The sequence below is a fragment of the Apteryx mantelli genome, chromosome 7 (assembly GCF_036417845.1).
Source record: "Apteryx mantelli isolate bAptMan1 chromosome 7, bAptMan1.hap1, whole genome shotgun sequence".
Lineage (NCBI taxonomy): Eukaryota > Metazoa > Chordata > Aves > Apterygiformes > Apterygidae > Apteryx > Apteryx mantelli.
Window position 1 is genome coordinate 44,684,025 of NC_089984.1, and position 22,978 is coordinate 44,707,002.

Here is a 22,978-nt window from a genome sequence, read left to right on the forward strand (position 1 = left end):
GAGGTGCGTTGCCTCACGGGGGAGGCGTGTAACCTGCACGCAGCCTGCAGCGTGGTGCAGCTGGAGACCAGGGTACCAGAAGCAGTCTAGCTGTGGCACCACGCAAGTTCATCATGGAATAATTTAGCTAGTTCTTGGGATAAGGGGTTAACTGGCCTGAGTTGCTCTTCAGTGTGCTGCAGCTGGTCCCAAAAGCACGCAGCTTTTGGTATCTGATCTAATTTATTTGAAGCTAGTTTGATTTTCTGTGTGAGGCCCTCTTTCCACTCTTTTACTGGAAATTAATATCTTTCTGTTTTCTGCCAGCAAAAAAAAAGATTATTACACTGGTTGTGCAACCTTTTGACTCCAAAGACTTAAATTTATATTTATTTCGTGCACAGATATTTGATATTTGCGATCAAATAGCTCTGTTCTCCTCCCACCCTTTTCCCAGAACAAAACCAAATAACTGGTCTTAATTTAGACTGTATTCCTGCAAACTTTTTAGGCAACAAATTAGTTGGTATTTTTAGAAGAGTAGCTGCAACCCATTTGAACTTGCTACTGCTTTGAAGCCACTTGTAAAGAAAAAAAAAAAAAACAGCCCAAAACCCCCCTGTGACCTCCCCCTCCTGGGGTATGGCTGTCCCTCTGTTCAGCGCCTCCATGGGGACTTGTGTGGAGCGAATGGCCTGAAGCCCTTTGTGCAGGACGGCTGCGCCGGGATGATTCGCCTGCCTCTGTGAGCAGGATGAATGCGCTGAACAAAGGAAGGTAACGTGGTGCAACCGCAGCCTCAACAGATCCTTGGTCTAATCAAAACTAAGGAGTCTTATTTATGAACTGCTTCTAATAAAGGCTTGCCAAAGTGAGTCAGTGGTTGCTCCAGGAGGAAGTTTACAGGTTCCACTTACATTTGGCCACTTCATTTTCCAAGATCTACTTTCAAGTTATTAAAATAACACAAAAATGCACAATCTTTCAATTTTTGTCTTTCTGAAAGTGTGAAATTGTGATGCTAACCTCCGAGGTAACACTTCCCAGGAAGATACCAATTTTAATTCTGTTGTAGTCCACTCTTTTCTGGTTTCACTCTAAAGAATTCTGGCTTGTTACTTAGATTAAGAAGAACACTTAGCAAACAATATGCACTTCTAACTTAGGGTATGATTCACTCAAATTCAGCTCATACATTTTCTGTTTTCAGACTTCACCTAAATTGAAAATTTCTGTCCTTGTGTGCTGACCAACTAACTGTCCCAAAGAGCAATTACTTAAGCAGTAATATTTGTCTCATAGTTTTTCCTGTCGTGTTTGAACAGCTGAAAAGCTGATAGCGTACTCTCTATGTTTGGGATAAAGTTACTGGAACCATAGGATTATTTAAGCAGATAATAGTCAAGACGAGGTAAGTTTTGTTGCTAGCAGGCACTGGAATGTGTGAAAAAAGTAAATATTTTTTTTCAGAGTGCTATTTGTGGGTACAGTGAAGGGTAAATACACTATAAATTAAAATGATAACTATTTCACAAGCCTTTTCCTACAGCATTCACAGTATTGGTCAATGAGAGTATTGCAGGAAAAATACACAACTTCTGGGGAAAAAAAAGTGTAAGTAAGTTGTTAATATGGTACGATTTCTTAACTTTTATTTCACCAATATTTAGCTTATTTAATGCACTTCTACCTCCATTCTTTCATCTCAATAGCAACTTTGTCAAAAATAAAATCTGTCTCCTAAAGAAAGTGTTTGTCTACAGAATAGGCAATAATCTTTAGACTTTAACAGTCATTCTCAAAGAGCAAGATCTTATTTAATTTTAGAGCCCTCTCATTTACCTTTGATATTCAATGAAATGAGCCATTGTACTATTTAATGGGTCATAACAAATTCATGTAATATATATGGCTGTTCAATATACAGATAAAAAATAGTAATTCAGCATTAATTTGGAAGTATTGGATGGGATTTTACAAGAAAAGCATAATTTTGACCAGTATAGTTCTACTTACTGATACTGTTCCAATTTTGTTGTTATTTTCTTGTATTAACTCAGTCATTATTAATCAATACACTCAAGTCAGGTTAATTAATTAACCTTTCATTTTTATTTTTTTATTTTAGTCTCTTCCACTCTGATTCTTTTCCAAGTTTCTATTGCTATGGGAGAAGGACACAATAACTTCAGTTAAATGCTGGAAAACAGATGATCTGAATCATTGGTCCTTTCTCGTTAGAGATGCAAGAGTTTGCCAGTGCCCTGTGGCTCACTGCTTTTTTTGCCCATTTAGACCCAGTTTCAAATCCCATTGAAAAAAAGGAATTATTTCAACTGACTGTAGTTGTCTTTAAATCCGACTTTGAACTGTTTTTCAAGGCAGAAACCTCCTTGTAGTAAGCTGTGACCTTTTGAGACCTGCTCAGCCAAGCTCATAGGGTCTGCATGGCTGCAGGGATAGAGGACCTCTCAGAAACACCTTTTTTTAATTATTTCTGCAGCAGTTTGCTAAGAGGAACCTCTCATCAATCAGTGGAATCTGCTGTCATTTAAAATTTTCTGATGCTTCTTACCCTATTTAATAACCAAGTTAGTAATAACAGTTATTATCCCACTTTCCATTTCTCTATACTGTTTTCTGCTCCATTTTCACTTAAATATACTATGTGGATGAGGAGAAGAAACGCCCTTCTAAAAGCCTCCAAACGAACCATCTGAGTATAAGAGGATTACTGGGCCAGGGAAACCACAGATCATGTAACCTTAGTGGATGTTGGACTCTCTTTATGGCTTCATCTGGGACTTGGATCCATTTCCTTTCTGTCAGATTCCAAGGCCCTACTTAAATATGAGCTTCCCAGACCAGATGATTGTACCAATCACGAATTTGCACTGCAAAACCAGTCTGAGGAATTACCTTAGAGGCAAAACTGTAGGAATTCTTCTTTGTTGGATTTAATAAGAATCTGGGATAAAATTACACTTACACAGTTCATCATATCATCTGGTAGGGAAGATAAGAAAAAAACAGCTCCTGTATGATTCAAGTTCAACTCCTCTGTTGCTAGTCACATCTCTTACATTTATTAATTTTGAAACAATTTAGTTGTCTTTTTTTTCTTTGTTTTCAGTAAAACATAGGGGAAATCAGTGGAAAGGTTTGCTAGATATACATCTAAGCATTTAGGAAAAGAACAGTTCTTTTAGATGTTGCAGAGTTGCTTTGGGCTCTTTAGTGAATTATGCTGAGAGATGACAATAACGTTTTAGAAGGCAGAAGCTGTTTTCACAGGGAAGTTCAGAGTTCAGTTTGGTTCTGAAGATGAATAAAAATCCAGTATTTCAAGAGCCTCTGAATGGAAAATTCCTCAGAAATATTTTGATGAAAATAAAATGTTTATTTTTTATTTCTCTTATACTTTTATGTAATAAAAGTATAAATGTAGTAAAAGTATAAATGAATTCAAATTTCAGAACATACTGAGTTTCTTTTGGTTTTGTATATGTATAAAGAAGGAAAAAACTAGTTTAGTAAGTGTTGAAATAGTAGATTACTAAATACTAAACACTCATGACTTGTATCCCAGAAAATCATTGACAACTGCTTGCCAACTTTGCATGCTCTTTTGAAAAATCTTACCTGTTGTATATGCACGAATTTTATCTCTGAAGTAGAGATGTATATTCACTGGTTCAATGGGCAAAATTAAAGGAAATAAGCTTAAATTAGTACCTAATTAAAGTGTAACAATTTATAGCCATATCCACTCAGAGTACTAGACATACTTCAAGGGTTTTAGTAATTTTCACTGTTGATTTTGATTAAAGGAGCTACATTGGCTATATTAATTACAAGGTGAATACTATCTGCGTTTCTGGATCAGCTTTGAGAAAGGATGAGTTTCATTAGTGCTAAGACTGGAGATGTTCTCTGAGTATTTATGGTATATACAGAATCATCTTTTACAACTCTGAGTCCTGCTGACTGCGTTACTAGATTAGCTAGTCTGAAAATGTTGTTGTATAGTGTTTGGTAAGGTATATTTTCTTCCCATGAAATGCATCTAAAGAGAACAGATTTCTCTTTCATAATTCTATTGCACAAAGGTAGAGGGAATGGTGAAGTTAAACAAAGGATGTTTTTTGACCTCAAAGCAGTTGTGGGGCAGATATCATTGACCTTATTTTTATTTGGAACCTCTTAAAAAGAAAAAAAAAAAAGGATGTTTATTATCTAATAGACTATTTGATCATACAGCCTTAACAAAAGGCCAATGTTTAATTATGTGCATGGTAATCCTAATTCACTAGTCACACTAAGGCACAGACATATAATGTTAAATTCTAACATTGTAAAGTGTCTCACACCATCATTTTTAGGTAATATCATAATTAGTATTAATCATTTTATTGATAAATACACTGTACTTTTTTGATTTTCCTTTTAGGTCAGCAAGTTGGAAAGAGAGAAAAATCAGGAAGTTAAGCAGATCAAAGAGCACGAACAGCATAAAAGTACAGTAGTGGTAACAGAGCTCAAAGTCAAACTTCATGAAGAAAAAATGAAGGAGCTCCAGGCTGTTCGAGAAGCACTTCTGAGACAGCATGAAGCTGAACTACTTAGAGTAATAAAAATTAAAGATAATGAAATCCAGAGACTACAGTCCCTTCTGAATGCGGTACGAGATGGGGCTCCTGACAAAGTTAAAACAGTGCTTCTCACAGAGGCAAAAGAGGAGGCCAAGAAAGGATTTGAAGTTGAGAAAATAAAAATGCAGCAAGAAATTTCAGAGCTTAAGGGAGCTAAGAAACAAGTGGAAGAAGCTTTAACTATGGTAATCCAAGCTGACAAAATTAAAGCGGCAGAGATAAGGAGTGTATATCACCTGCATCAAGAGGAAATCAGCAGAATTAAGAGAGAGTGCGAAAGAGAAATTCGTAGACTGGTATGTGTTGTTATCTGTATCTGTTTTTCCTAACACTTATCCTGTTACAGGAAATAAACGGAAGTCCAGTGGTGGACTCAGATGAATGCATGAGGATAGGCATCCAAACTTCAGGAGCTTGCTTCAAATTAGTTTTCATTTTACTGGTATTAAAGTTTAAAAAAAGTTTTTTAATTGGTGGGATGTTTTATATGGCGTTTTTTTTCCCTGTCAGTGCCTGTTAAGATTGTTCATCTTTCAAATATAAGGAACGAACCTTGTGTTACTAGCTAGATTAGGAGAATTCTACAAAATATTGGTGCTTCTTGGCCCTGAGATTCACTTTCATGTTCTGCAGGATATATTTTAATAAGCCACTTCATACTGATAGAATCTGTGGGTTTCATGAAGACACACGTGGGAGGAACACACTGAAATTCTAATACCATCCAAGTTCACACTTGTTCTCAAATTTTGGCAGAGATATAACTCTCTGTGGGGTCGGCAGAATGGACTGTCAGCAAATTAAAGAAAAAATATTTGTAAAAATTTCTCTTCTTGAATACACACTACAGATCCAAGTATGTTTCTTAAATCCACAGGTTTTGTTAAATATTATCAACTTTTCTCCCTTCATGATATTTGTGCAAGTCAAAATATTAACCCTAACTCAAATCATATGCAAACAAGCTATTTGAGTGGGTTAAGTTCAGGTGGTCAGGATATGTGTCTTTCCTCCAGCATGTGCAACCTCCTTAACATTGCTAAAATTGGCATATGCAAAAGAGCTAAAACCAACCCAACCGCAATAAAAGCCCAAGGAATGCTAACTTCTGATGTGTAGCAGACATGGCTGCAAAAGTCAAATGACTACAACTTTGGCTGTTACCACTACAGAATGCAAAATGTGGGTGACACAATAGGAAAATTTTCTATAGATGTTCCATTTCTTTGGAAGTAAAGAATCTTCAAATTTATTTGCAAAATAAAGCACAGTTAATAGTATAGTTTCAATAAAAGGGAAAAGGGGAGAGTGTAAATCTATTTAGGAATATTGTCATGAAAATATAAGAATAGCAGAAAAACTTAGTTTTCATTTTGCATTCTGTAAGGTATAAATAACTTTTTAGGCTCTGCTATACGTATGTGACACTCCTACTGTCATGACGTGTAAACACAAAAATTCTCTCTCAAGTGAATATTACATTATCCATCACCATTTGACCTACACATTCAGACTGTGGAGCCAGATTAACTCTGTGAGCCAGATTAACATCTATGAGCCATGAATTTCAGATTACTTCAGTGTGAGAAAGACACTTATCATGTATATTTGAAAAAGTGTTCCCCAGTGACGAGCCTTCGATATTCACTAAAGGCAATAAAAATGCCAAAAGAGTTCATTTGGCATCATCCGTCATTTAGCTCCTCAAAAGTGCATCATTCTTTCAATGCACGCATATTTGTTTGTATTGTTACAATACTGCTCGTGTTTGCTAATGACAAAGTCGTTATCTCCAAATTGTTGATGTTAGGAGAAGTCGGATCTGGTAGCACCATAGAGGCAAGGCTGCTGTGGCTCCGTGTCCCCAGGTTCAGCCCGCAGCAAGGCTGAGCATGTATTTTCCATAGGTGTACACACACTCACACAGCATATATATACGTATATACACACACACACACACTCATGGCTGGCCACACAAACAGAAAACAGTGCCTTAGCAGCACACACACAAACACACAGCACTCACAACCCCTTCCCCCTCTATTTTCTCTCCATTTGTTCCTCCCTGATCTTGTAACTAGATACTCAGGACTTCTCTTCTATTTTCTTCAGAAGGAGAGATGAAAATGATCCTGATGGTCGTGTTTTTAAAGGTCAATATACAATTCAATTGGAATTTCTTTAAAATTTAAATTTGAAATGCAGCTGCCTTGTCGCAGTTGTGAGTGTTTGTAATCATCATACAGTTAAAGAATCCGGCCGAAACTGAGGGAGGTTTACAGTAGCTAGATAATTCATGAGGAAATGCCTGGCCTCTGATGAGGCTAGGAACTGCAGTCCCGTGGAAGGGCCGTGTGTCTTCTAGGGAGGACTGAGGTCCAAAGAGAGCTTCTGAGCAAAGGGAAAGTCTTTTCGTGAAACTCTGACAGGCCGTCGCTTTCTGGATTTTATAATCGGGTTTCTCCCCCTGCCGTGTTGCTTCCTTGCCTCACTATTCATCCAAAGTCTTTTGAGTGCACAGCTGGTTTGCAGGACTGTATCCCTTAACTGTTGCTGTAGTTATCAAGAGCATGGGAACAAATGTAACAGCCGTACTCCTGTGATGCATATCTGGGGTCTAGCTTCAGTTTTTCTTTGAAGTTACCTTCATTTGGGTTTTGCCATGCTTTTTTATATTGTTCAGTGTCTCAGTATAAATTCATCCATGCCACTTCTAAGCCATTATCACTTAACTGTTATGTACATGCTAAGAAAACGTGACCAACCCGTTTGCAGACTGGCCGAGTCAAAGCGTGACGGTAGAGCCACGCTTTCAGTGAGTGCCCTCCAAAACCTACACACCAACAGGACTGGTATAGCGTCAGCTGAATCTTCATGGGCCAAACTGACTGACACCGGCCCACCATTCATTCCATTGTCCCATTAGTCATTTTAGCATTGCATATCCTTTATTTAACCACCTGTTCTCTCAAGCTTTAGGTTATTAAGCTTTTTTCCTCTCATAGATTATTTTATTTTTATGAAGAGGATATTAAAATAACTTATAACCAACTGATCTATCAATACTGTTCAAATATGCTGCAGTGTAAGTACTTTTCTTACATTACTAGATGCATCGATTTAGTACATCAAAATGAAAGGATGGCTAATGTACATCCTAAATAAACTTACTGCATTACGTGAAAAGTCCATGCTAATGGCCTCTAATGTAGGAGCTATAAAATAAATATCTTCATAGCTGTAAGGAATAGAGTGGTTTGATGTTATGTTTTCTAAATTGCCTTTGAAAATCAAACTTTTTTTTTTATTCCTGCTTGAAAGAATCAGATTATCTAACTATACTAATTAAATTACATGTTGCCATCACTTTGCTAGGCCCTGAGTGCTTCCTGAATGACTTTAAGCACTCTCACTTCCATTGACTTGACTGTAATTGTTTTCAATGGGTGGTGTTGGCTGCTGGCACCTTGCAGGGAAGGGCCCTGAGGTTTTGAGGGGAAAGGCTGGTGCCGCTATGCAAGATAAAAGCCGAGTTCTCTGTGCAATTCTCAAAACACTTGAACTATTACTGAAAATCAGTGCTTTTCTCCCTTTTTGAGATATGGGTCATAAATAAGGTATGTTCATTGGCTCTCATCAGAGGAATGTAAAATGCCCCAGTGAGCTGTTACTTCCCGGATGGATGTTGCCTCTGTCAGACCTCGGCTGTGTGGACCCCCAGCTCAGATCAGTGTTAGTCTGAAGATCTCTGGATTGCGTTCTGTCAGGTGGTGTGGAAAGATCAGAGGGTTGCGCAAGGACTGATTTTACCTTCCAGTGTTGCTGTTTGTCCTACAGGTTGTTCTGAGTGTTAGCGGCGAGTTTGTCTGATGTCAGAGCAGATTTTTTCAGCTAACATTTCTTTTTCCTGTGTATAGTAGTTAAGTCTGAGACTGTCGGCTTAACAGCCAACACTCTGTCAGCCACTGTTCTTTTCCAAAAACATTAGTGTTGTATATTTAAACTGATCTCAGGCATTTAACTACTCTACCCACTACAGTTCTGTACAAATGGAGAGCCATAAACCCAGCTTGTTAACTCAGCGTAGCTCCATTGAGGAGATAGATTGATTGATTTCTAACCATTTGGTATCTGACCGAGTATTTGTATGTATTCTGCGGTGCATTGCCTCTGGTCCACATATGGGGGTTACATGTTTATGTAAAGGCCATGGCAGACATCCAGTTCTGAATTGTTAATGGATTTTAAAAGCTCTATGATTCATGTACAATGCATTATTTAGTCATTTTAACAAAGGGGGGAAGTAACCTTCCAGCAAATTATTTCACCTTTTCAAAAATACTGCTTTTTTTTAGTCAGAATGGAGACAGATAAGTTGTACCCCAACACCAGTCGTGTTTAGTTTTGCAATGATATTAAGTCCTTTAAGAGAAAATAATCTTTGGAAGTTATTTATTTCTGATAGGCAGAGTTTTTAATTTTTAATTCAGTTTTTTCATTTTCATATTTACTTCCATATATAGTCAGGTAGAACTTGTTTTAAAAATGTAGTTTTATGTTGTTCCATTATCTTCCTTTCAAATTGAAACTATTTTTTTTTCTTTATTGGACAGACACAGTTGTTGATGTCTCACTTTCGATCTTCAAAAAAAGTTGGAGGACCTTTAAAGTAACAGATATGATAGTAAGATGTAGCATTATGAGAAAAGGAGATCTATAGCCATACAAATTTACTTCAAGTGAATAGGATTTTATTTTGGTCATGACCAGTAGAACAACTGCAGCACCTGCTTAACTTCAGGCCAAATGGTCTTCCCAGGTTTTGCCGGATTTTGCCAAGTGGGATGCAGGGTGTGTATGTTTAGACTTTCAAAGTAACCAACTTTACCATGATTCTTTCCATTTGGTTGACTTACTACAACAAAATTAGATTGTTGCATTGAACCAAAACCAGCACTACTGGATGAACTTAGTCCTTGCCCCATTTCTAAGGAAAATCCCTGCATTTTTGCCCTCTTCCAGAAGAGAGGTGAGCCCGGCCCATGACTTGGAGAAGACATAGATACACTGTCATCAATCAAACCAGCTGTGCCTGGATGAGTGATGTAGTCTGTCTCCAGCAGTAAAACTAAATCCAAAATATTCTTGTGGTCAAAAAGAGACTTTCAAATGTGACCACTCTATTTATATTCTCCTGGCAAGGCATGTTTACAACTGGCCCTATGTACGCAGCAAATAGTGTGTCAAGTCGTCTACTTACAGTAGAAATGTGATAATTGCAGGTGGTGATTTTGTACCATAGGCACTGAGATTGTAACAGCAAGGTGTAATCTATTTACTATACTCATATTTATGGGAGAAGAATTCTAGCTATTTTTTCTAGTTTTTATATATCAAGTGACAGGGATAGCTATTACATGTTGATGCCAATGGCTTTAGACTAATCCCATTCAGCAGAGCCAAGCATCTTCGAGTTCTGTGAACGCTGCAGGAAAGGAAGAATGTGTTCTGCCAAAGCGTATGTTCAAATTATTCTCCACAATGGACTTAACAGGCATTTCATGTCATAAAGAGTCAAAAAGTTGTATTTTATGTCTTGTGCTTGGGCACTTCTAATTAGATCACATGCTAACAACACTGTGCTCTCCACCAGCAGGACATGTACCAGTTTTGGAATATGATTTGTAAGGTATTTTGCTCACATAGTTGGAATAGCTTTTAATTTTTTTTTTTTTTTGATAGTAACATATGACAAATTATTTTCTACTGGCTTATAGAGGTCAGACGTGAGTCAGACCTAAAATGTGTCTTCTCTTTGCCTTAAGGCATTTTATATAGGGAGCCCTTCCTGGCCACCTACTGAAACGATCAAAGAAAATGGATTCATAATGTCATGACCAACTTCCAAACCCGAGCTGCAGAACTACCTTCTGCGATTTCTTCCTCAGGCTTACGTATATTCCTCAGGCACTCTATAACCTTGGTCCGCTTTTATTTGCCACCTTTTCAGGGAAGAATCATGCCTATACTGCAATCCAGAGTCATGACTGGAATTCATATAAACCCTATCTTTGAGTAGTTAGCATTAGTATTAGAGACATGGTGGATGTTTACAACGGGTGTGTTAATACAAATGTAAAGTTCACCAGGTTAAATACTCAGCTCAGGCTGAGTCCCATGTGCTCTGAAACAATACTCAATAATTTAAGTGAATTTGTGTATATGTACATGAATTGTAATTCTGGATTGTGATGTAGCTACACACAAAGAAGGTATTTGTGCCAATGTAATTAGGTACAACTAAATATTTCTAATGTTCAGCCACAAGCTGTAATGGATATTTTTTCATCAGTTCATCATGCTACAAGTGATAGGTGTTTCATGGTGACTCGTATGGCTGGACTGGCACAGTTAGGCTTTTAGAACCAAATTCAGTAGCATCTTGAATTGATTGTAGCATCTGTAAATTTAACCACCAAATAATTTTTGTTTTATGACTGAGATCAATTCCAATTTTAGGAAGGCGGATGCTTCAATATTAAAGGTCAAAAAATGAATGGAATTACAGTTCTTGGGAAAATACTAATTATGAGGAAGCAAGGAGAAATTATCTAGTAGAGGGCAAAGATGTACAGAAGACATGTATTATTGTTGGCTACAATTCCTTTGTGCTTCTTCTTCAGCAAAGTTCATTTACTTGTAATATCTGATATGAAAAAAGACAATAAGATACAGATTTCACATCTATAATTACAAACCTTCACTCAGAGTCTTGTCTTTTCTACTAGACACAGCATAATTTAAAGTTATTTTGATCATCATGACTTAGTGTTTGATCTCTGTTCACACTGGTAGGTTTTGTTGTTGTTTACATGAAAGATAGGATCTTCCCTGCAAACCTTCCTTCATGTCAGTCCTTTTGAAAAATGTTGCAAGGATGTTTCCTACATTTAATGAAAGGTCCACACAGGAATATTCACAATAGCCTGTTTAATCAAGAGTGAAAATTGTAGTTTCTTAATTTAAGATGTCTTGTGTTTTCTGTTTGCACATATGGTTTGCGCTGTTTGTGTCTGGCTTAGAAGCTGAAGAAATATTAATATAAAACATGAAAGTCACATTGCAAATTATAACAGTAGGTATGTTAACAACCTCCTTTTTAAAGAATTTCTAATTTTAATAAACTCTTTTTAAATTTGTGCATTTTAAATCAGCTTAAAATACTACAGAAATGTATTTAGTTACATTCTTATGGTTTCCCACTAATAACAACATGTCCTGTGTTAATTATTCTATGCATGTCAAGGGATAAACAGACCTTTAGTCATGAATATGGTTTAATGGAGTAATTGGTCTAGAGTTTTGCCTAATGTGGACTAAAATTCAATGTGATAGAAGAACATTTAAATTTTACAGAAATGTAAATTGGTCAGAAATGAGAAGTGCTAATAGCAAGGGCAACTGGGACCTCTTGTTCTCCTCTCTCTTTTACAAGGGGATGAAAGCAAAAATCAGAAAGATTGCTGAGATTAGATTTATTAGAGATTGGAAACTATTTTCAATTTAAGATAAACTTTAGTTGATAGTGACTACTGAAAGGTTTAACAAACTACTCTAATACCTAAAGTAAGATCACGTAGGATTCCAGATGGCTTCCTTTTAGCAATCCAATACCACAAAGAAAATACAAATCTTTTCAGTATCCTTCTGAAACTGTATGTTTACAGGCACATCTCTGCCATTTCTCTCTGTTAGGCAGTGGTAAATCAGTGAAGACGTGGGAGTTAAAGAACAGTATCAGAAAAGTGTAGGAAGCTAGCTTTTTAAATGTCCGTTTTATTGGTGACTGTCTTAGTTTGCATCTTCTCCTTTTTGTTCCCTTACGACCCGGTGAAAAATTACCATATTCAGTATTATAAAGATATCTCAACAGTCATCCTGTACTGAAAGCTAGACAAATTATTCAAGGTGAATAATTCTTCCTTGCAAATATGGATTTTTTTCATCATTTGTAGTTTGAATTTCATTTACACGAATGCATTTCTTATTCCAACTAAAACAAGACTGCTGTGGGATGGTTTTGTATATTAAAAAATATACAACATTGTCCCTACATTTTGTAGAGCCTATAAACCTGCTGGTTTTGCATTGCTCCTTTTGTGCCTTACTTAGAGTGCAGTTCTTAAAAACATTTTTCTGCAAACGGGAAGGAGCAGTAGAAGGAACATATGGAGGAACCTCTACAGTCCAAAACAAGAAGTCTGCTCTCTTCTGTGATAGTGTGTTAGTGTTGTGTTGCAGCACACAATAACACAGTCTTGGGTTTCCAGTTTCTGTGTTTCTGGCATTGCTTGGAAAGCCAAACAGAGCTTCTTGGCACTTTTGTAATGCCAGGCCACATCGTTTGGTAACCTAACCACAGGAGAGAGCAGTGGGAGGAAGGGATCTGCCTGGCATCTCATTGGCATGATTAAACTGTGGAACCAGCCATGGAAAAAGCAGGCTGGTTTCAGGGGAGAGAGGGAGAAAATGTCTGCGGTTAAGAGCTGAGGTCATGTGTGAGACATGGCCTCCTCCCTGGAGGAGATGTCGAGAACATTCATCAGTGCTAAGGAAACTGAGGCAGGGAAATGCGTTGTCGTGGTTTCAGCATGTCTGCAGCAGGCAAAATAAACACAGGTTGTTTTCTGACTCAGTGCAAAAGTTGTTGATGTGTTTGTTGGCTTGAACTGATGTGTGCTTATGTAGCAAGGGAACGTCAGCAAGACCAGACTCTGTGCACAGGTCTGCCAGAGCTACTGGGGAGCTACAGCGTCTGGGGGCGCTGGGTAGGTGGACAGGGAGATCTCCTTTCCATGAGACGGCAGTAAGGAGGGTATAATCATTCCAGCGAGAAGGGACCTTGAGAGGTCTCTAGTCCTACTGTGTGCTCGAACCATGGCCAGCACCTAATTCAGATGGGGTCGCTCAGGACTTTGTCTAGCCGCATCTTGGAAACCTCCAAGGACAGAGATCCCACAACGTCTTTGGGCCCTTGTCCCAATACTTGATTGTCCTCATGAGGAAACATTTCTCCTTATATCCGGACTGAATCTTCTCTGTTTCAATTTATAATCTAGAATCTGTGCCAGTAATAGCAAGGGAAGTCTACTCAGATGGAAAGAAGTGGGAAAGCGTACAGGTCCAAGGTAAAGAGAGCCAAACATGAAAGTCAGTGGAGCCTCCATCAGGCAGAGCTCTAACAGTCCTGTGGGACACGTGGGAAATGCATCATCCTGAAATCTCAGGAGCACAAAACAAAGAGACAACCGAAGGGAAAAAGCATGAATTTCATCAAGGTGATCCCTGCCTCCTGCTTCCCCAGGATGGGCCCTCAGCTCATTTATTAATGGTATAGTCCCCTTGTGTCTCTCCTGCCCTGAGACACCACAGGCTGGATGCTGCTGTTTGGGGGAGGTTTGTAGCCCGGGGCCTCGCTGTAAGACAGAGCTAGAGTTGTGTGCTGCAGCCACCGCGCGGTACTTCGCAGTGCCTCACGTGTCCGTGAGCCCTGCTGGGCAATGCCCTCCAAGCTGCACCATAGCATGTAGACCTCTCCCCCTTCGTCTGCCCGGAGTCTGGCTCTCGGATGTGAGCCCCTTACGTAAGGCGAGTGGGACCTCGTGTGTTACACATCCAGCGGTGGAGGCTAATTAGCAGGGACGGTCCAGTAGTCCTTGTATCCAGGATTTGCTTTTCTAAAAATACATAATATGCTTTGCAATGTGCAGTTTATTATTACAATGTACATTAATGTTTTTGTAATAATCCCTCCTCCAAATATATCTTTCATAGCAACTCAGAAAGAGCCCACCGCATCGCGTGCCGTGGGAACTCTGGTGTATTGCAGCAACAGAGGAGGGACCAACCTGAGCGATCCGAAACGGTGATCCGAGGTCCCCGCCGCTCAAGGTAGCGCAGGATGTGAGGTAGACCAGGAAACTGAACCGAGGCCAGTCCACAGCTGCGGTTACAAGCACCTGGCAGACTCTCACACCTTTTTACTGGTTCCCTAGCAGATGCAGCTGCTCCTTGATCCCTAGTTCTCCGCGTTTCTGAAGCAGGTTCCTTCTTACCTGTAGCTATTGATGAGAAACACCCTGGAGGGAATGTCTATGTCTTCTTGCTCGGAGGTGTCAGTGTACCCAAAGCTCAACAAGTATGAATTGCAAGCAAAAATGGAATATTCAGCTTACCAAGCAGGCACATTGCTGTTTGCTCACGCTCTCCAGAGCTGTATTTTCGTGAGTGGTACAGCAGGTGCTGCTGGTAAGCGGTTGCTTACATGCCCTCAGAGCAGCTTTGTCCACTGAGCGCTTGCGTGATAATGAGGCAGTAAAGGGGAGGTTGTCATTTGTGCTGCCCCATTAATACATTGTTATTTTTTATATTTTAATTGCATGTATATCCTACAGAGTAGGACTTGCCAAATAATTACCCAAAAGGAGAGGTGATAGTACTTTGTATTTTGTTTTTCATCTGTACAGAAGTAGGAAGAATTTTTCTCAGTAAAAAAAATTGAAATCTCAGCTTGCTCCTTTGTTATATCTGCTGTGTTTCCATCATTTGTAATGAAGGGAATCAGTGTCAGTTTTGATGCTGTAGCACTGCATGACAGCCTGACTTAGATGTGTAGGAATATTAGCAGGAGTTAAAACACATTGAATTATTTACATTAACTAGTTAGTTAACATGTACCTATGTACATTAGCTAGTTACAGTTGGCATCATTAGTTATGTGTATTAGCTAGCTAACTAGTTAATTGCTAACTATACTACCACCGCACAATTTGTTTGTAAAATATAAATCATACTAGTTTATATAAAGGTGCATTATCAGACCACTCGTTTGACTTATTCTTGTAGAGTATTTGTTTGGCAAAGACTGGTTAATTGTTACTGTTGCTGGCTATTCCTGTTTAATGACATGTATCACAAATTCAAGGAGACAAATGCATTGATTTGTTTTGGAAAGTAAGGGAAAACATTAGGAAAACATAGAAGGAAGCTGAAAGTAAGCGTTACCGCACTCAGGGGCATCCGCTGTCAGCTGCATGCAGGAATCTCATCTTTCAGGGGGAACGATGCATGCACACGGGCTGAAGGAGAGGTCCCCGTCCCCTTCATCCGGCTCTTTCAGTTGCAGTTCCCTAAGGAATGAGTGGCAGTTCATCCCCGGGCCTCCTGGCAGGGCAAGGGCTGAGCTCACTGCCCTGCTCTAACTGCTGGCTGCAATATGAGGCCCGTGGGGAGATGCCCGTGTCCTGTAACGGGCTCCAGCTGGAAAGGATTTTCTCATTTGCAGTTAAAACCTTTGTCTAGGAATGACTTTGACTTTTTTTCGCCATACACTGGTAGCTTCAAAGGCAGATTTCTGCAGCCTATAACCATGCTACTAATGGTGGTTACGGAATCTGTAGAGCTGCAAAGGCCCCTTGAATGTTGCAAGGAGAAATTTCTCAAACGTAGAAACTTAAATGTTGATTTTACAATCATCGTAGAAATAATATATTTAAAAGAACCACAGGGCTTAAAAACAACTCAGTATGAGACCACACTGGGAATTTCTCTTGGTAACACAAGGAGGGAATAACAAATGTGACTTTGTGTGGAATTTTGTTTGCATAATTGGAATTAGCTATGCTCACTGCCTGTTTTTTAATTAGCGCTTCCATGTAAAAATTCATTCCAGGCAGAGGCAGCTTGCTAAAAATAAAGTGGGAATATCCACACCACCAGGCCAGACGTTCGCTTCCCCATGATTGGATGCTCTGCTCATATGTATTCACTGACACAGTTTCACAAATACCCCTGCTATCGAAAGCAGTCGGATCCCAATCTAGGGCAGGTGGAGTCACAGGCCACGTTTCCCTGCGGAATGATGAAACGAGGGTGGGAGACGATTGCCTGCTGGGGCGCGCGCGGACATTGGTACACCTCTCCGTGAGTCGGAAGTCTTTTTTTTTTCTTAACCTCTCCTTAATATTACTACAGCTATGAAGAAATACCTGCTAAACAGTCTTATTTTAGTGGAATACCTTCATTTGGTTCAATCTATTTCTCTAACATTTCTGTTTAATAATGAGCTTGAAACATTCAATTGTTATTTCGTGAATAAGAATTTAAACATATGAAGGGGAATGTGCATACTGATGTTTCCTTATTTTTCATCATAATTACATTTAGGGTTCTTTTCCAGAAATGAAACCATTAGTGAAATACTGTGATACAGAATCTTTTGTATTTTCTCCAATTTCTTTGTTTCTCTTAACTTAAGATGTTGCGTACGTTGTACAGTGTCTTTGTTTTCATATAAATAAGGTTGAATTACCCAATATTCTGTTTATTTTAAACAAATAATCATCTGTTCACACGTGTTACTTTTTCATTTATGCATCCATTTAGATTTCTACCTCCTTAGGTGTTTAGCAGAAAGACATCAGTAGGCATCTTTGTTTGATTCAAAGTTAGCAGACTGCTGCCTTAACTGAAATTGTTGAAAGCACCTTCAATAAAATGGCATCCAAAATACATTTGATTTGCTCCATTTTACTGAGAGAATCCAAACTTTGCATGATCTTGAATGCAGAAAACAGTTTCCATGCAGGTATTGATATATTTTTCCACATTGCCTTTTGGCAAAGGTAGGGGCCAAACAACTGCGTTTCCACCTCAGGTTTTGTGGTGCCTGGTACAGCGTTGTTCCACTGCTGAGTTAATTGTCGTGCTGTTAACACCTACAATTTATACTGCTATTTATGCAGTATTTAAAACAAAGTAATTTGAGTGATCTGTTCATTCATTCTGTCATTTTCTCCAGGCTTACAGGCAAAGCTAGGAAAGAGAGTGAAAGTGTAAAACCCAGTTCTTACACAAAGCAAAACGTGCTTATTTCGAGCAGGCCGCATTTTAAAAACTGCGTATTTAAACTGGATGTGCAAAGTTTCAGAGATATTGCCAAAGGTCATATGTATACAGTACATTTGTATGGTGTCTAAAGCTGGATCAGCAGACGTTTTAGGCGATGCATGTCGTTTTTTACTTTCCGCAGAATCAGCTCTAAGCACATCTGGCAAGCTCGTGGCCGCGAGCGTAATTAATGCTTTATATTCCTGTATGGTTTACGTGGATGTAACCTGATCGGGAAGAGCGGGCGGTTGTGTCTCAGCGCTGGAGGCAGCCCTGGCCCAGCAGCGCTCCCGGAGCAGCCCCGCGCCGCCGGTCCCGCTGCGAGCGCAGCCCATGCGCCGGAGCTCGGCACGGGCTGCTGATGTGCCGCAGGGGCCGGGGGCTTCACGCGGACACGTTCGGCTCCGTGCTTCCTAGGGGGAGGCTCTAACTTCCAAGCTGGCGTTCAGGAAAAATCCAGACGCTTTGTCCCTCGGGAAATGTTCCTGGAGCGCCCGCAAAATCAAAGTGTCTGCTAATGGCAATGAATGCAGCTGGAACGCTCTGGGTAAATAGGAAAGGATAGAATTAGAGAGAGCTGGAAATCTTTCAGCTAAGCATTTAGTAATGCTTATTATACAAAATCAAAGCCTTTCCTGGAAAGGGGATAACTAAACAAATTACCCACATGTAAGACATTTGGAAAAAAAAGATTTCACATCCCTTCTATATTTTGAAAATTTAAAAGATGTTCAGTGTTTAACTTTTTTTCTTTTAAAATTAAATATATTTTCAAATTTTAAAAAGGTGGTGTCCCAGCAAAATGTTGCACAATAATTAAAATGTTTGACTAAAGCAATCCAAACTAGTGTATGAATATTAATTTCTTATTTTTTTAGTTTTGTTGTTCATTCAAATTGAGACAGAAGATATTCTGAAATGTTACCAAAAATATCGGCTATTTCCTAATCTTTTTAATGAAAAACTCCTTCTGAAAAGGGGAATTCTATTCTGGATGGCCTGCAAAATTGGTTGAATGCATAAATGTAAGAGGAGTAATATTCATGAATTAGTTAAGCAGTTCAGTTCAAATATTTTTTGCTATTTTATTTCCAAAAGAGCGGTGTTGGGTTTCACTGTTAAGCGGTGTCAGATCTGTGAAACTGCTTGAGATATGGTTGTGTTTGGGATCAGATGTTATGCTGTTGTCAAGCTGCTGCTACGGAGATCGTAACATGCCTGCGTGTGTGATTGTATTTTGTTCTCCTTATAGATGGAGGAGATTAAATTTAAAGACAGAGCAGTCTACGTGCTGGAAAGAGAGTTAGGGGTTCAAGCCGGGCATGCTCAGAGACTGCAGCTCCAAAAGGAGGCTTTAGATGAACAACTTTCCCAGATCAAAGAGTCTGACCGGCATCTGAGCAGCCCCAAGCGGGAACTTCCTTATGCAAGTGGTGCAGGAGACGCTTCAGATCATTCGGGAAGCCCCGTAAGCACTTTCACGTGGTCTCGCCTAAACAAACAAACAAACAGAATGGCAGAATGACACAAAATACACAAAATGACAAAATCTTGATGAGTGCACCTTCGAGCAACAGCTTTCCCATAGCTGTGCAGGGGAAACTGAGGCACTAATTCCTTGCTCCGGTTCATTAGCCAAAGCTTTAAGATTTAAAACCAAACCTCATTATGGGAGAGCTTTTGCTTTTTTGTTGTTTTGTTTTCTGGTTTCTTTTGTTTGTTTTTGGTAGCAGGGTGAAATTTTCTTTTCTTTTCTCTTTTCTCTCTTTTTAACGTGTCATAGTTCTTCAGCCTGCCTTGATTTGATAGTTTGACACGATTTTTGCCAACAAATGATGCAAATGCTTTTCTATCCAAGTAATGTATGTGTGCTAGTTTTCAGAGCTACTAACAGTGTACTTTGTAAGTAGATGTACCAGAACAGTTTACGAAAGGGAATCGGCAAAGGTAGAGTAATCAATGCATGAACGCTTATAAAGTCCTGCATTCCTCCTAGAACATCTCTCTTAGCTAATATTTTCATGCTGCTAAGTTCTCTTGCTTTCAGTGGACCAGAAAGTGAATGAAATAATACCTGTTAACCTATTCTCTGCTATTTCTTTTGTACAATGCAATACCCAGAACATAAAATTTTAGTCACCCTTTCACACTACCTTTTTAATGTAACTATGCCACATTTCTGCTTTTGCCTTAATTTGCTAATATTAAAAATATTTCAGTTAACCGACCTCATATGTCTGAGACATATGCAAATTTTCTTCATTGCTGATTCTCATCAAGATTTCTTTTGCAAAAATCTTAATTTTCTCAGTAGAAGTATAAGTTATACATATATATATAAAAGCAAAACAATCTATTTTATTCTTTGTTCAAAGCCTCTCCTGCACCTGTTGAATGAGGAATCCTAGACCTTCTGAAAGCTCCACTAGACTTGGACTATGGATATTAATTTGCCTGTTCTGATTTGTACTTAAGTGCTATCAAACATCAGAATAAGTACTAGAGAAGGATAAAAAGTCTGTCACATATTTATAAATACATATGACTTCTCTCTGATTCTGAAGAATACGAACATGCCTATCTATATTTCTATTCATTTATAATTTGATTTAAACATTTTCACTCAGATAGATTAAAGTGCTACCCTATCTGCTTTATGAGTGACCCTTTAGAATTCAATAAGGGCCACAACTTTAAGGAAGGAGAGCTTATGCAATGGTATAATTGCATGGATTTTACCCATTTGTGCTTCAGTATTTTGAATATCATTTTCTTACAACAAAGTCCTCAGAGTGGGTGACGTGTCTGAAACACTCAGTTCAACAGTGGCATACATTGGAAACATCGCCTTGATTTTTGATATTTTCTTTTATGATTCCAAGTTTCACATTTTTGTATTTGCATATACATACTTCTGCATTTGCATACTTTGTTACATTCTCACTCCTAACTTTCCGTTGGTCTCATCTTGCAGCTCTCAGGGATCATTTCTACTAAGGCATAGGTTACATTCTTCTGTATAATAGTTTAGAAGTCTTTGGATTCAGGATAAGAAAAAGTTTGAATTTTGAAAAATATTGATATTCTGTTTACACTTATGAACAGTTATTTGCAGTTGATCTTTGTTTTAGGAACAGCAGTTGGATGAAAAAGATGCCCGGCGTTTCCAACTTAAAATTGCTGAGCTGAGTGCAATCATCAGGAAGCTGGAAGATCGGAACGCTCTGCTGTCGGAGGAAAGGAATGAGCTTGTAAGTAGCGGCAGCTGGCACCCTGTAATTGCAGCGTATGCAGATGATGAGGGGGCAGGTGTGTCTTGCCAGTGCCAATATTAAGATATTTTATCCTGTATTGTCCGGAAATTATTGCAGGACGTTCACATGGTCCCATGGATACAAGATTTAGGAAAATTCAGCAATTTGGTGATATCTGTTCATAGTTTTCCTAAGCAGCTAAGTCACTCGAGCAGCAGGAAGGACATTATCAAATCTGTTTTTAGGAAAAAGTCGAGCATTCCACATGCAATGTATCAGAAAGGCTGAAAATGAGAATTTTGTGAATGGAGGATATGCCTGGTGGAATTCAGTGGAATTAGACTGCATTTGACCTTTCATATGTGTGAAATGCAAAATGGTGCTTTTTAAACATTTGATAGCTAATGGCATTCATACTGCTGACCACAGCACACCCTTTACAGAACCGAGGTCAGCACACAGGAAAACTCCAGCTAGACTAGATTTGAGGAGGATGTTAGACCAGTGGTTCAATGCTACAATTTGGCACTACTTGTAGTGTGCATATTAAATGACAGAATTGCTAGGAATGTATGTATGGATATTTGGCTCCTCTTTATGTTCTGTGTTTGGTTACACGTTACACTGTCTACCAAGTATTTGCTTATAAAACAATGAATTTTTAAGATGGAATTGGCTGTAATTTATTTATAGATAATTTTTTTATTAAATATATTCCCTAAGTGGTGTATTTTTTCCATAGATGACTGTGTATCTCATGAAGCAGGAACAATCTACTTCCCAACGGACTCCTCTAGGAGTGTTGGACAGTTCTAAGATTAGAAAAACTCTTCAAAGTTTCTTTTTTTCTTACTAATGATCTTCTGTAAATCCCGAGAAACTCAGTCATAGTCATAGTGTCCAAACTTACTATTTGAGCAGCAGAGCCAGTAGCTGGAATGGGTCTGAGGCCTTAACTTCACCGGACATGTGGAGCTCCTCAGAGGCCCCTTATGAGCCTGACAGAGAGACAGAACCGATCGGGGAGAAGCCCTGACTCTTCCTGGAGTTTAACATGCAAGAGTGGGTAGTAACTTATCAAGGGGGCGATGCAAGGTCCAGCATCTGGCTAAAACTACCGCTGTTACAGCTCATTTGTTCCTCTTCTCTGCTGTTTCAGAAGTCCCCTGTGCTCAGTTATATTGCTGCACAGGTCGGTGGGCGAGAGTGAAAGAGTGAGTCTGTTTATAAGAGCTTTAAATTCAGGTTTCGAGAGCTCAGGCCGGCTGCCCGTAATCCTGGACAGCAAGGAAACAGCCGAGGCACAAACAGTGCTGATGAATGCAAGACCTCTGCTTTGCCTTAGGAGAAAATACTGCTCGTATGCTAAAATGATTAATATACTTGATAAATAAGAGCAGCTCTGGAGGTATTAACTCTTTCTTAATGTTTCAGTTAAAACGTCTTAGAGAAGCTGAAAGTCAGTATAAGCCCCTCTTGGACAAAAATAAACGTCTCAGTAGGAAGAATGAAGATTTGTCACATGCCTTACGTCGAATGGAAAATAAATTAAAATTTGTAACGCAAGAAAATATAGCAATGGTAAGTCTCCGGGCTGTCACTGTAAGTTCCAGTGAGAAAATGTAATTTAGTATTTACAGGGTTGATGAAGTTTGACAAAAATATTGTTACAAACGTGCAAAACGCTTCCACTTTACTGGTGTTTGCTGTGATATTCCGTGGTTCCCCCCTGAATGGTCCGTGGTCTGACCACCCTGGCTGCTCTGTCCTGTTCACAGCTGCAGTATGAACACAGACTACCTCACTGCAGCTTTGACATTTGTATGACGTGTCACCTGTGTTTGTATGAAGTTTTATTACCAAAGACACATGACATTTACCACCTTGTAGTGACTGGGAAAAATACACTTGTGACTCACTTCCCTCATTTAAAATTGAATAGTGGTAGTGGGCAATAGCTGGTAGTTAAGTGGCTGTGGAATTACATGACGGTGGGAGGACCCAGATCTTCAGCAAGCGCTGCACTCCCTACCTCCGCGGTTCCAGCGTTGTTGCAGGTGAAAATTAATGAAAGCAATCCGGAAAGAAGTGATGTTGATCCCCGCTCTTTGAGTTCCTCCTCCAGCAATATATCGCCGTAAAGCT

General features: G+C 39.1%; 1 protein-coding gene across 1 annotated transcript in view; it reads left to right on the plus strand.

Moving 5' to 3' along the window:
• The window catches only part of JAKMIP3 (Janus kinase and microtubule interacting protein 3), a 68,773-nt gene that overhangs the window by 18,799 nt on the left and 26,996 nt on the right, over positions 1–22,978 (plus strand). Inside the window, exons 3-6 of the mRNA XM_013948396.2 lie at positions 4,430–4,927; positions 18,832–19,047; positions 20,711–20,830; positions 22,268–22,414. Of these exons, the coding sequence (XP_013803850.1) occupies positions 4,430–4,927; positions 18,832–19,047; positions 20,711–20,830; positions 22,268–22,414 (981 nt within the window). The remainder of the gene's footprint in view (positions 1–4,429; positions 4,928–18,831; positions 19,048–20,710; positions 20,831–22,267; positions 22,415–22,978) is intronic.